This window comes from Lytechinus pictus, chromosome 5 (assembly GCF_037042905.1).
Source record: "Lytechinus pictus isolate F3 Inbred chromosome 5, Lp3.0, whole genome shotgun sequence".
Lineage (NCBI taxonomy): Eukaryota > Metazoa > Echinodermata > Echinoidea > Temnopleuroida > Toxopneustidae > Lytechinus > Lytechinus pictus.
In genome coordinates this window covers 48125333-48140103 of record NC_087249.1, presented here as the reverse complement: position 1 = coordinate 48140103, position 14771 = coordinate 48125333, and the positions used below count along the sequence as shown (strand labels likewise).

Below are 14771 nucleotides of genomic sequence, written 5' to 3'. Positions count from 1 at the left end.
GAAGTGCGAGAAATATATTTGGCTTATATTGACTTGAAAACGGGAGGTTTGAGTACAACAGGATTATATATCTCGTTAAACAGACAATGCGAGCACCAGGAACAATGAAGACATAGGTTCTGAGCAAATTATGTTTCATATAAAGTAATGAAAAAAAAAGGTTTCTTATGTAATATAACATAACATAACTATAATATAACATTTAAATGAACAATAATTTCTTCTTTCCCACTACGTTTCTCTTCCTTTCTCCCTCTTTTTCTCCTTTTCCACCGTTTTTTTTTGGCTAGCCGATTGGGGGGGCACGTGCCCCCCCCCCATGCCCCCCCCCCCCGTAGTTACGCCACTGAATTAACCATTGAACACGAAACATGAAATACATTGGTAACATATATTCTAACTCAATAACAATTTGAAAATTGTTATCAGACTTCAGACCAATATCCAGGCTGCATTTCTCACTCAAAAAGCAATCGAAAAAACAAACAAATATACCAACACCGACTACAAGGCAGGTACAAAAGACACATACATGTACTTTCACAGATAATGTAGTTTTTTATATTGCGATACACAAATTTAAAAAAAAGAATCGTTCAGAAATTGAAAAATTACAAGTTAGATCGATTTTTAATTCAAGACAAATCGTGTAAACTTGTAAATTCAAATCAATAACCCCACATAATATAAAACAAATATAATGATATATATAAGTTGACAACAACTGATTCTGAAAATAGGAAATAATTATGGAAAGCTTAATTGAATATGTGCTTCTGAGGGTCTTCACTCCATAGCAGAGCATTAAATTCATATATTAAAAAAAATCGTAGTGATGATCTTAACTAAATTAGCATGATTAAAGTAAAAGATAACGGACCAGTTCATTATGTTCTTGAAAACCGCGAATAAAATTCGTCGGTCTAAGACGTAGCTGGTCCTCGTATTTAGACGGTAGACTTTGTGTCCGATGATCAAGTGTGTGCGCTATGAACGCCTAGCTTAGCCGGGTAATATAGGAGCGCCTTGAGCACCTAACAAGGTGAATATGTGCGCAATATAAATACCCTATATTATTATTATTATTATTAAGTCCTTATATCCAGTGCCTTTCGATCACGGCCAATATCTCTCATCAACTCGATGATGGCTTTATAAGCCAGCCTATGCATATACTTCTTCTTCTTCTTCTGGAAACAGTACAGTCCACCGTCTGGTGTATTGTCGTACTGGTGAAGTGCAGCGTGCAAGTGTATGTACATTATTCGATAAAAAATTGCTTACAGCGTGCAAGTAAAAACAAGCATAATTATACGGCTGTAAAATGATTACAGGGCAATAATAAGCTAGGGTATCAATGATTAAAATTCCCTATGCCAATCATTTAAAAAATATATTTCCATTTCTAAAGCCTGGTCACGATTTATACAAGCATATATAATAAAATTTAATTATACGAGTTTGAATAATTCCTGCCTTATACAGGTCAAATATAATAGCAACAGTAACTATAAATCCAATGTCACCAAAAAGTCGCTTTAATATCAGGCTTATTACTAATGCTGTTTTGAAAAATGACCAATCTTCAGATTTAAACCTTCTCATACAATTTCAATAACAAGAGAATTACTGTGGTTCTAAAATACAGTAATGGAAATCAAATGACATACTTGGTTCCAAAATACAAAATTCAATTCAATTCAATTCAAATTTATTTATTTCACTTCCATCAAACAAAAACAAATTGTATACCATATATAGGAACATAAATATTTGTATCCGTTGCCCCCCCCCCCCAAAAAAAAAAAAAAAAAAAAAATTAATAATACATATGTTGTGAAAAAACACTGAGACAATTTGGGCAACACATTGCAGGTTTTAAATGTGTATACTATTTTTCAATAGAAATTAAATTTAAAATGTCAGCCATCAAAAGTTTAATCTAAAATGGCCGATTTTTTTACAAAAAGTAAATGACCATCCCTTTAAATTTGTCAAGAGAGGGCGTTTCCTATCTAAACGCAAGGCCATATATAAATATATGGTCTTGCGTTTATAAATATATTTGGAGGTGCCGTGGCCGAATGGTCTAAGGCGCCTGACTACGCATGAAAAAGTCCGGGGTTCGATCCTCGGCCGCGGCAGCTATGGCCGTGAGCAAGGCATTTAATCTACAATGCTCTTTTACCTGCTTTAAAATAAATGGAAATGCTATATGCATTGTTGGTAACTAGATGTGACCTTTTTTTTTTTTTTTTTTTAACACAGTGTACGTCCTGTAAAATGCAATAATATAAACATGAATTATTTTATTCCTAAAGTGAATAAATAATACAAAGTTATGATATTCCAGGGTTGATTTAAACAAAGATACAAATAACGTTCGACTACAAACTTACAGTTATTTCTGGTTATCGGAGATCCCGTTGCCTGCCGCCTCCTGAAAGGATCACGTCAACCGCCGACAATCTGCCCAATCTAGCTCCAAAACAGCAAGAAGGTTGGCAGGAAATAATGGGGGAAAATACATGCTAACACGCACACAATGTTTCCCTCTCATAAGCAGTCAGACTCCTTTCCCTTGGGTTGGCAAAACATGAATTTTTTTCTCAAGCGGCGAAAATTGCTTCTGCCCACAATCGCTTTCTTTCCTTTCCACCACACAAAAAATCGCGCCACCAATAACAAATCCGACAAATCAGATTCCCGTCATCAAATCACATGACCAATTCTCGTTCGCTCTCACTCGATTACCCTCACATAGCAACGAGGAAAAGGAAACATTCGATTGAGTGAAGATAAAGGAAATTCGCGCGAAAAAAGTAATATGCTTGCCTATTAACGGCGGTGCTCTTATAAAAGAACAAATGTTTGATGCATTCGAAAACTTGCCTGGTGATAAAGGAGAAATTGAAAAGCTCTGGGTAAAGCAGTAAATACTTAATTAAGGGGAGAAAATACTTCAGTGCATTTTATTTTGACACATACCACTCATATTAATTAAATATTTATCATATTAAAAATCACCCTATATATACATCATGTTTAAAAAAATACGTTGTAACCTATCACAATCATTGTACCGAAGATTATCAACAATGGTGATAGAAGTGTTGATAACCTTCATGGGCGATTCCATGCTTGAAAAATCAGCCATTTTCACATCATTTTTCAACATTACCTGCTGTCCAAAGATACGAGGAACTTTCATTTGTTTTCAGTGGAAATGATATAGTACGACTGGGAAGTCATGTAAAAAAATGACAGCCAACAAAAAATATCGTCCTTGGGTGAATTAGAGGTGAAAATGTTGCGTGTTGTAATAAGGGACATCTCTGATTCCCGTACGACACATCATTTCCCCTTTGATTCACCCATAATCAAACAGTTTTGTTGGTTATCAGTTTTTCACATATACCCACTATATCGTTATCATTGACATAAAAGAAAACTTTATTGCTCACTGCACTCAGCATAGAGACCAGAAATTGTTGTTTAAATGACCCGTACGACAAGTACACACTAAGAAATTTGGGTTCACTGAATAGACCAGTTACTTCATGGACAATTTTGTTCAAATGACCTTTCATTTCTTTTATTATGATAGGCAGATTTCAAAGCAAGATATTACGTAAGCATGCCTTACATAGCAGTATGAAGAAATTGAATAGACCAGGTGACTAGAATAGCACATCAATGAACACTCTATGAAGGTATTGTTACATGTGCATTTCTCCTTTGAATGCATTTTCTAGCATGTTGTACAATGTACTTGGCTAACTGTGAAATACCAGTCGTTCGTGGACGCATTGTTGTTTTTTGTGGATATGAATGAAAAACACAATGCAAAAGAATATATGAATAATCAAGACATCAAAGTTGGTGCTTATCTCATTAAATTTTAAACCACCATGTCACTTTAATTAGTACCAATGACCTTCCTCTGATCATGCGCAGAGTGGAACTACGAACTGGCTTATTTTACACCCCTATACGAGTACCCCTAGCGGTGCACACATACATCCCGAATAGGGGTGTACTGCAGTGTGCACCCCTATTTGGGGTGTCCATCTGCACCTTAGATGGCCGTGTACACGTCTACCCCTTAGGGTGCATTATGTACCCCCACCTAAAATGACAAAAAGATTGTCGAGACTTCCGGTCTATTCACTTTCTGTATCGATTTTTTAGTTATTTTAGTTGGGACTCGATCTCACCTCGTTTTGTCTGTAGTCAAGATTCTTCCCGATATGCCAGCGAGAAGCGCTGACACCGGATGAGGTCTCTAGCGGCATTTTTTTTTTTGTGCTGATGGTTGTGATTCAAGTAGCTCTATTTCTCCAAATGTATATGCAATCCAATGTGTTTTTTAAACAATTATCATCACATAAGTATTAAATATTTAACAAATCATTTCACTTAGGTAAAGTGTGACGTTAGTGCATTGTTATTTCGGCAAATCTTCGATCACAAATCAACTTTTATACCATACGTCTATATATATATATTACTCAATGTTGAATTTTGTTCATGCTTTTATTTAAATTGAATTAATTTATCTTGTAATTATTTGTATTATGTTGAAGAATGAAAAATAAATTGAATTGAATTGAATCAGCGAGACTGATGGGGTGCACGCATATAGAGTACATGGGTGTACAACAAACACGTACTCTATTAACTTGCACCTCGATGGTATTTATTTATAACAAATCAAGCAAATGTGAAGAAAAATGAATCGAAAAGTAACCAACAGATTCCATTGCAGGGCACTGACACCAGCAGGTGGATGGTTGTTGGGTGGGCCCGCAGAGGCGTCGACCCTGATGGGGGCAGGGGGGGGGACGATCGCCCCACCAATGAAAATATTGGGGGGGCAAACATATCATTTTGCCCCCCAATAATTCCGGATATGTATAAAAAAAAAACAAGATTGTAATGTTCAGCAAGCGAGATTGAGATACAAAACTCGTTCTTTATTTAAAATAGTGCTCAAAATGTCCGCTTTTCAGATTGGAATATAAAAATTTTCAGCTCGCGCTTCGCGCTCGCATCATTTCTGTAGCAAAAACCCATACTTTTCCTTATTAAATTGGTGAATGTAAATGTCCCGTTTTCAGTTCTAAGCCTCAATAGAACTGCTTCAATTTGCAATCATCTTTTCTTGGATATATAGCTTGTTCTTTATCAAAAACGTCCAGTAAACTGTCATTTTTTCAGATCGAAATATCAAAATTTTCAGCTCGCGCTTCGCGCTCGCATCTATTCTTCTTTTAGATACAAATCTTTATCATTGGTACCAAAAATGCGTAGAATATCAAGTTTTCAGCTCAGAATGTAAAGAAATTTGAGCTCACTCTCGGCACTGGTACTATCTGTGTAGTGAGATACGTGTCTGTGTCTCATGAGTCATATATATATATATATGTATACATATATATATATATACATATATATATATATACATATATATATATATATATATATATATATATATATATATATATATATATATGTGTGTGTGCGTGTGTGTTGTGTGTGTGTGTGTGGGTGGGTGTTTTGTACGATCGAGCGCCTTTGGAACGTTAATGATTTTGCTCCCCCCCCCCAATCTGAAAAATGGATCGACGCCCCTGTGGTGGGGGTATCCACATCTCCGGGAAATTGTACATATAGGTGGGTTTCAAGGGTTCTTATCATCAGAGGGATGGGGACATCTATAGTAGATGACAAGTTGTTGGATGGGGCACTGTCACCAGCAGGTGGAAAGTGCTCTGGTGAGGCATCAACATCTCTGGTAGATGGTACATCTAGGTGGGTATCTATAGGGCTCATTATTATCAGAGGGATGGAGAAATCTATAGTAGATGGCAAGATGTTGGATGGGGCACTGACACCAGCAGGAGGATGATGGTCTGTTAAGGCATCAAAATATCTGAGTGTGTGCTTGGGGTGCTTCAGCACAGTGGCTGCACCAAGGGGGGGGGGGGGGTGAACGGGGGCCTTTGCCCCCAGTCAAGATCGTTACCCCCCCCCCCCCACTTCCTCCCAGAAATTTTGAAAACTGAAGAAAAAAGATGTGTATAGTAAATGTTACCATAGCATAAGCATCCTACTCAAGCTGCAAAGTGTTCCAAAACGCCCTTTTCACTCTTTGAATTGTGAACATTTTTCCATCCATGCAGTCACTGTTAGCTCCCAACAATATCAGTCACTAACACAAATCTTTCAGATCATCTTATGATATTCAAAATTTCGCTCGCTTCACGTTCGCAGTGGCTGTTGATTGATATAAATACATGTAAATGATCTGTTCAAAAGGATAATGAGGGGCGTAAAACAGCGGCGTATCTAGAACAAAGTAACGGCTCCCAGATTTTCTGGGGGTGCTGCTTAGATAGGAGCCTATGTACCATAGGCAGCATGCCCTTTTTTCAGGTTAGTCTGCTGAAATGTAGAAGTGTGACAAAAAAATCTTTAATTTTGTAGCGAATCCTTTTTTCTTTTTTCTTGTTTGTCATTTTATTCACAAACCAGCCCCCCGGTAGACCCCCTCCTCAAAAATATAGTTCGATCCCGGGCCCCTGATGGTGGGGGGGGGGGGGGAGCATCTACATACAGATGCTGGTTGGCGATCAGTTGTAGGCCTATGTAATCAAGCTGGTGATGGGCAGGCGGGTGACATCACGTTGATGGAATGAAAATGTTCCCCCTACTCTGATTTTGAGAATATATTGGCTATCTATAGCTCTAGGAGTCCATCGGGCTCTGGATGGCAGTATTTGAGTGATCTCTGCATGGTGTCGTGTATGACTTTAAAAAATAGTACTGTTGCCGTTGCGATTGCACTACTAAAATTCTTTCTTTAGGCCTATAATGATTAAATGAGGCTCAGAATAATATGATTGAACAAAATAAAGAAAAATCATGTAAACACAACACTCGAAATTCCATCGAATTCGGAATTCATCAACGAAGTTACGACATTTTAAAGATTTAAATTATTGAGCGAATTGATGATGTCATATCCCAATTTGTTCTTTTGTATTCTATTATTACATTATTCAATGTCCTCCAAGCAGGAGCTGCGGAGCGGTTTGAAAGTGGGGGGGGGGGGGGGCTCCGGGGCTGACCATGCACCCCCGCACTTTGTCCAAAACCGTGTACAAAAACGTAAAAATGACCATCTGCCCCCCCCCCAGAAGAAAAAACCAGTAAGACCAGTAATTTTTTTTAATGGTTTCCAGAAGATTTTTACTGGGCCAGTTGATTTTTAAGTGGACCAGTAAAAATCAACTGGAGACCAGTTCCAACAATTGTATTCCAGTTAAAGCAAAGTACTAATACCAGTTAATTTGTTTTTCATCAAACTGGTGTAACTGGTCCAATAAAAATAATGACTTTATTTCAAGTCAAAATCATTTGACGAATTGTGGAAAATGAATCTTGCAATTCAGAGAAAGTTATTAATCGTTATCATGTATCATTATCATCATCATTCTTCTTCTTATTATTATTATTAATATTGTTTTTATTATTATCATTTTTGTATTTATTATTATTATCATTGTTATTATTATTATCATTATGATGAAGATGATTATATATTATGATATCATAGTTGTTATCATTCTTATTAATGTTATCATTATTCTTATTGTAGGCCTATTGTTATTATTATTATTATTATCATTATTATAATCATTAGTATTAATATTATTATAATAATTATTTCCTTTTATTATCAAGATCAAATATATATTCCTCTGATATAGTCAACAGGTCAAAAGTAATTCCATTTATTGTTTGAAATTGAATTACTGGTCAAGACCAGTAATACCAGTAATTCTGATGATGCTGATCACGTGGTTTACCTCATTTGCACACTTCCTATTTTTTAAAGAAAAATCAGGATTTAGAAAAGAATATCATTGCAATGGCACTCAATGTTGTTAAAAACTTTCTAAATAATTGTGCGAACTATTTCACAATGAAAATGTGTAATTTCACATAACACATTTAAATTTACCGCAGAAAGATTAATCGATCTTTTCCACCACATTTCACTGACCATGGTATATATATAACAAACTAAATGCATATAGTAAATTGATCCAGTAAGACCAGTTGAAGGACTAGTTCGACCAGTTGGAGGACCAGTCAGACCAGTAGGAAATAGGCTACCAGTAACACCCAGTCTTACCAGCTTGAGTTGGATACCAGTTTGAAGACCATGTGAAACCAGTAACAAACTCCAGACACAAGACCAGTATAGAATTCCAGTTACAATTCAAGACTGGACCAGTACAATTTTAACTGGACCATGCATCAATTTGTATTTATGTTTACTTTTCAATAATAGTACCTTAAAATATATTATTTGCGCTCTTTGTAACCTTATGCAATTATGATCAGTTGTATTATGCCCACGTTAAAGAATAACAAGCAAAACTTGATCTCGAAGACCCCCCCCCCCAAATAAATAAATAAAAAAGATTTAAAAAAAATAGAATAAATGGTAAATAAATAAAAACAAATATCAAGTCAAGACAAGATCGACGAGCGGTACTACCACGCATGCGTCGACGTCGTACATAAAATATCCTGGCTGAAGATTGACTGAGAGTTCTTGAGACCGATAACTCATTAGAAATTTCCTTGAAAAATGGCAAACAACAGCCCGTGGGCACAATTCGTCTGCATAAGTGAAGAAGATGGTATCATTATCCCAATTTCAAACGATGTATTTTCCGTCGGAAGAGCTAAAGGTAAGGGCTAAAAATAAAACTTAGATCTTATTCCCTGTAGTGTTAGGCTACGAGTTCGTGATGGCGGAAACCCGCATCGACAGTAGCCTCTTGTCGAGGCCCTGTCGGCTGCTTTCCGAGCGAACATGGCAAAGCACGGGAGAGAGCGAAGCAGAGCGCCGCGAGACAGGGCCTCTTGACATCTGTACCGAATTTCGCCGACTTTCTTTTGTTTTTTATTGTTTTTACCAATTCACCGACCAAAAACTGGTCGGTGAAAATCATCCAATAAGAGCGCGAGCTGCTTTGATGTCATATTAAATATTCATGAGCTCCTCTTGAATGGCGACCCTGGGCCTGGCTTGGATTCTTGGCGAAGAGTGACGACGAAATATAAAAAAGCACTGAATATGCCTCTAAAACGCTGAATATTGACCGATTTAAGGATTTGCAAGTCGATGAAATTAACTCTGCACTGAAAGGACGAGATGTCTTTGTAAATCTACCCACAGGATATGGAAAAAATTAATATTTCATGCGATTCCACCGGTCGATCCGGGGCGTCGATTATCGATCTCCGCTGTGCAGTGCAGTGTAGTAATTTTTATGGCTAATATGTATATATATCACCTGTGAGGGAAAGAGTGGAAAGTGAGGTTAACAGGAGGAAGGTTCACAGATATACTCACCAGTAGGAAGTTGGTGCAAGGCACGTTGAAATTAATGATAAGGTAACCAAAAAGCAGGCCTAAATAACTTGTGGATATTGCTGGTGTGACGTATTCTTGGTGTAGATGTATAATTGCCGATGTGATGTATTATTGCCGCAACTAGATGAAACCCGAAGGGCGAACGGGCGAAGCAGAAGGTAGATTTGTGTAAACACAGACGTCCTCGTCTCGCACCGGTCGACTCTCAAGTGATGAAGATGGCTTCCACGCAGGCAAGGCCCCTTGCGAACGTACGGCCGTCCGTTCGCGATCTCCCCATTTTGGGACGCGCGCGTGCAAGCTACCCATACCCTGTGGTCTTAGGCACTTACGACCACACTCCCCCCGACTTTAGGACAGCGTTGTCGCCTTTTAATTTAAGGATAGAAAAATAAACCCTCAAGCGGGTAGTATCCAAAAATTTGATCATGGCCCTTGTACGGGTCGCAATGATTCCAAATAAGGTAAGAACGCATATATTAATCTACTGTCGCGCTCATGGATTAGTATTAAATATCAGGAAAGAGAATCCCTCAATAAGTGTTCGGACTAGTAGATTAACACGTCACAAGTCTGTATCTTTTAGTCTAATATATATATATATATTTTTTTTCTTAAATACCTAACCAGCTCTCAAGTAAAGGTCCAAGGGGTTTTGTATCTATGTGACTTTTGAAATATTTTGATTCCCAAACTTGCGATCACAAGATTCACTTGATACCAATACCGAGACTACCAGGGAATCCCTTAAAAAACAATTTGCCTGCATATTAATAATAAAAAATAAGGTTAAAGGTATTCTTTTCTTTGTACTCATGTGTAGTTTTAGCACAAGTACTAACAGAAAATTAGTTGATACAATTTGTCTTTGCTGTATTTGTTGCAATATTTTACCTGTCATATTCTGCACTTTTCATTGCAATTTTACAGGTATTTAGATCAAACTCTGATCTTTCTTGTAAAAGAAAAACAAACCAAAGACAAAAAAGGTATGTACAAAATTACTTCCCTGTATCTAGGTGCTGCTTTCATGTACACCTAGGTACAAGAGCCTACAATTTCTGCTGGTCCTCTGCAGAATTTCCTTGAGAGGAACATTTCTTATTTCAGCAATTGCAGCCGCTATATCTCCAATATAGTTGGGTGTATTCACTCCCACATTAGTCCTGAGGGGCAAATATGGTGAGTCCGTCTCGATCAGCAGTCGTTCTGACGGGCAGTGCCGCAGTGCGCTAAGCTGATCCGACGTGAATACACGCAACAATCCGGAGAAACTTACATAGCATTTTGGGAAATTAGATACCCATTCGTTCATAGTCTCTAGATCGCCCGAAAAGCTATGTAAGTGGATCCGCTGATAAACGGAACAGTACAACCTTACCTGCTTGAATACCTTGCGGTATACCAAACGAGTAAGGTCCGGGTTTCCCTTAGGTCCCCGAATGTGCATAATAAGGACATAACCTAAAGTGCCCAGTTCTAAAATGCGATTTAGAAGACGCATCTGGGAATCCCATGTGCTTGGATCAAGATTGTAATCCAACCCTACTTCACTAATACCTGAGACCCGACGAGATGACAAAGTCTGCTCAAGGTATGCGAAATCGTCTGCAGTGTATGTACCTGCGCGCGAAGGGTGAATTCCAATAGCAAGATGCCAAGGATGCCCAACTAAACGCGGCATTTGGCTGTACGTCCCTGGGTCACAAAAATTCATAACGCCTCCTATAACTCTGACCGGAACACGGGGCGGTGCTAACTGTTCTTCCGTAACATGCCCGAGATGTGCGCTCAAACGGTCAGGGTGATAATGTGCGTCAAAAGCTGTTAGAGCAGGTCCTGACTCATCAGGACCAGACATAGCAATTGGCGCAGATCTTGACGGCATCGCTGCTGGGATAGAGGTCGCCACGCCCGCACTTGCAGGAATGGTCATTGCAATTGGCGCAGATCTTGACGGCATCGCTGCTGATATAGAGGTCGCCACGCCCGCACTCGCAGGAATGGTCATTGCAATTGGCGCAGACCTTGACGGCATTACTGGCAGGGTAGAGGTTGCCACGCCCGTACTGACAGGAATGGTCATTGCAATTGGCGCAGGCCTTGCTAGCGAGGTAGAGGTTGCCACGCCCGCGCTAGCAGGAATGGTCATTGCAATTGGCGCAGGCCTTGCTGGCGAGGTAGAGGTTGCCACGCCCGCACTAGCAGGAATGGTCATTGCAATTGGCGCAGATTGTGAATGCGCAATTGGAATCTCAGAACTGCACGTACGCACCACTGGTGGAGCAGCAATTGGCGCTGATTGTGTCGCTGGTTTGTGCTGACATTCTTGGGGAGGTGGTACCTGCTCCTTTTTTATAGAAGGAACGGAGAGAACTGAGAATCTGTTCTTGAACCAAATTTGTCTGGTGCGAGGTAATTGGCCTACCAAAAATAGCAAGGGACGCCAATGAATGAGAATTGCCGGTGAATTTGGTGGTGACAAGTTAAACCGAGGAGGTATATGCCAGCCATATTCTCTCGAAAGGTGTATCATGTCATCGACAAGCTCGAGTTGAAATTGAGTCTTAATCGAACAATTCCACCTTTTGAATAAGAAATCAAACAACCCTATTAGCCCTCTTACTCCAAGCTCTTGTGAAAGAGTAAACAGAGCATTGATGCGCAGGCCACGCATCTTCTGCCAAGACTCAGAGGATTCCATCTTAAAACATAGGGGTAAATGAAACCTAAATGAGTGGTTAGCTAATTTGTCCCTTCTGAGGACAACCTTACACCCCCTAAAGGGGCACATAATTCCCCGCTTCACTCTACCCACTTTCCTCGAAGGAGATAGGGGAGTGCCAGCAATTGGCGCCTTGGGAATTGCGTTACCCGGACCCTTTGCAAGGGTTGTCTCTGAAGACACTTCCGGTTTACTTGGAAGCGCCTCCAAGGAATCGCCCGCGACGTCGTTAGCATCGGGGGCCTTGCCTTTGCTCAAGCCGTCGTCCACTTCCATGGACTCTACGTTCTCCATACCTGAGCAAATGGGAGAAAGAAAAACCAAAAAAAATACAATTTGATTATCTGCCATCCTTTAACCAGGCAGATATTAATAAACAAATCACGGTTAACAAAAAATGCATTTCAAATTATCTTCACCCATGGTTGCTGGGTCGAAAGAAACGAAGCAAACATGAAAACCATCTAATCCATAACTTTGCCTCAATTTGCAGACAGGGCACCTAAACTTATCCATAGCCTCCCCTTCCTCTTGGGATATACGAATGCAGTGCCCATGATACCAGTCAAAACAATAGTCACATTGGATCATGAAAGTACCATCATCCTTCTGACGACAGAGACAGTATCTTTCATGCTTGTTACCCCGAAGTGATAATGATGGAACAGGACTATTGTCTTTGCAAATCTTCAGCCGGTCGTGATTTACCACGAAGGTAGCTCGACGATAAGCCACTTGATAAAGATAAGGTGTGAACTTATGGATGATAGTGGCTGGTCCCTTCCAGGGGGACTTGAGTTTTCTACCCTTACCAGATGTTACGCCTGAATTAAGGAAATAAACCCTATCCCCAATTTCATAAGAATTTTGCCTTATCTTTAGGTCGTAGTCTCTTTTCCTGGTATTCACAACCGACTGAAGCTTGTCTCTCGCCGCCTCATGAGCCCTGCCAATCGAATCCCTCAAAGAAGAACAGTACTCATCTACAAGCATATGCTCCTCTGTCTGAGGCAAAGGATAGATCAGATCCACTGGCTGAATCACTTCCCTTCCCAGCATTAACATATTCGGAGTAAAACCTGTACTCCGGTTTACTGTGGACCTGATTGCCCCTGCTAGCTGTGGGAGGTAGAAATCCCACTCAGTTGGTGTTGAATTAATAAAACATCGGATTGCATCCATTAATGTCCTATTAAACCTTTCTACCTGCCCGTTGGCCGAAGGTCGGTATGCAGTGGTCCTAGTTTTGTGAATGTGTAAAAGTTTACACATGGAACGGAAAAGGTTACTTTCAAAGTTCCGACCCTGGTCGGTGAATATTTGCAAAGGACAACCAAAACGGGTAAAAAACTCATTAACAGCTGCTCTGGCAGTCACTTCTGCCGTTTGCAGGGGAAGGGGAATACATTCGACCCATTTTGTGAATTGGTCAACTATAACTAAAATATAGACATTTCCTTGCTTTGTCTTAGGGAGTGGTCCCAAAAAATCCAAATGTACCCTTTCCATCGGTACACCGGCATGAAAAATAGTCATAGCATGGCGCCCTTTCCGTGCAGGTTTCTTATTAACATTACAAATGTCACATTGAGCGATAAAGTCCCTGACGTCCACGGTCATGCCATACCAGTAATATTTTTCCTTTAATTTAGCTGTAGTACGGTCTATTCCAGCATGCCCAGCTAGAGGTACATCATGGTTTAGACCTAAAAGGACTGATTGTAAACTGTGGGGTACTACTATCCTATCTTTTGGGGCACCTTTCTTGAACAAAACACCATTTTTTAAATAAAAGTTGTCCCTGTTAATCCACAAGGCCTTCTGCCTCTCACCCCATAACATAACAATACCTTCTTCTGGTTCAGTCCCATCTTTTAACCATTGTATTAAATGAAATAACACAGGATCTTTAACTTGATGCTCTAAAAACTTAAAATCCGAATCAGAAGAAATGCTACTAACAAAAGGAATTTCACAATTCTCCATTCCCTCTTTTTCTTTTTTGGGTGATTTGCCCTTGTCTTGAAATGAGCCACTATCAAGGTTGACTATAATCTCTGGGTCATTTTCCCTAAATAAAATGTCCATATGAGATACACACATGTCCGCTGAATGATCATCATTCACAGGTTTTTGCCTGCTTAATGGAACTACATTATCAATTAAACGAGCAAAAACTGACCAGTTATTATGAGCCTTTATTTGATTTGAAATCAAATGGGATTTTCCCGCGTAGGTTCGAATCCTACTCGCAACGCCACTGTAGTAATTTTTATGGCTAATATGTATATATATCACCTGTGAGGGAAAGAGTGGAAAGTGAGGTTAACAGGAGGAAGGTTCACAGATATACTCACCAGTAGGAAGTTGGTGCAAGGCACGTTGAAATTAATGATAAGGTAACCAAAAAGCAGGCCTAAATAACTTGTGGATATTGCTGGTGTGACGTATTCTTGGTGTAGATGTATAATTGCCGATGTGATGTATTATTGCCGCAACTAGATGAAACCCGAAGGGCGAACGGGCGAAGCAGAAGGTAGATTTGTGTAAACACAGACGTCCTCGTCTCGCACCGGTCGACTCTCAAGT

The 14771-nt window shown here is 39.5% G+C and overlaps 1 protein-coding gene across 1 annotated transcript; it reads right to left on the bottom strand.

Annotated features, from left to right (window-relative positions):
• Window positions 1-8603: 8603 nt before the first annotated feature.
• On the bottom strand, window positions 8604-14771 carry LOC135154056 (uncharacterized). The gene is made up of 2 exons (XM_064099120.1): window positions 14540-14771; window positions 8604-12478 (listed from the first exon to the last, which is right to left on the bottom strand). The coding sequence occupies exon 2, from the start codon at window positions 12474-12476 to the stop codon at window positions 10473-10475; it is 2004 nt and encodes a 667-aa protein (XP_063955190.1). The 5' UTR covers window positions 12477-12478; window positions 14540-14771; the 3' UTR covers window positions 8604-10472.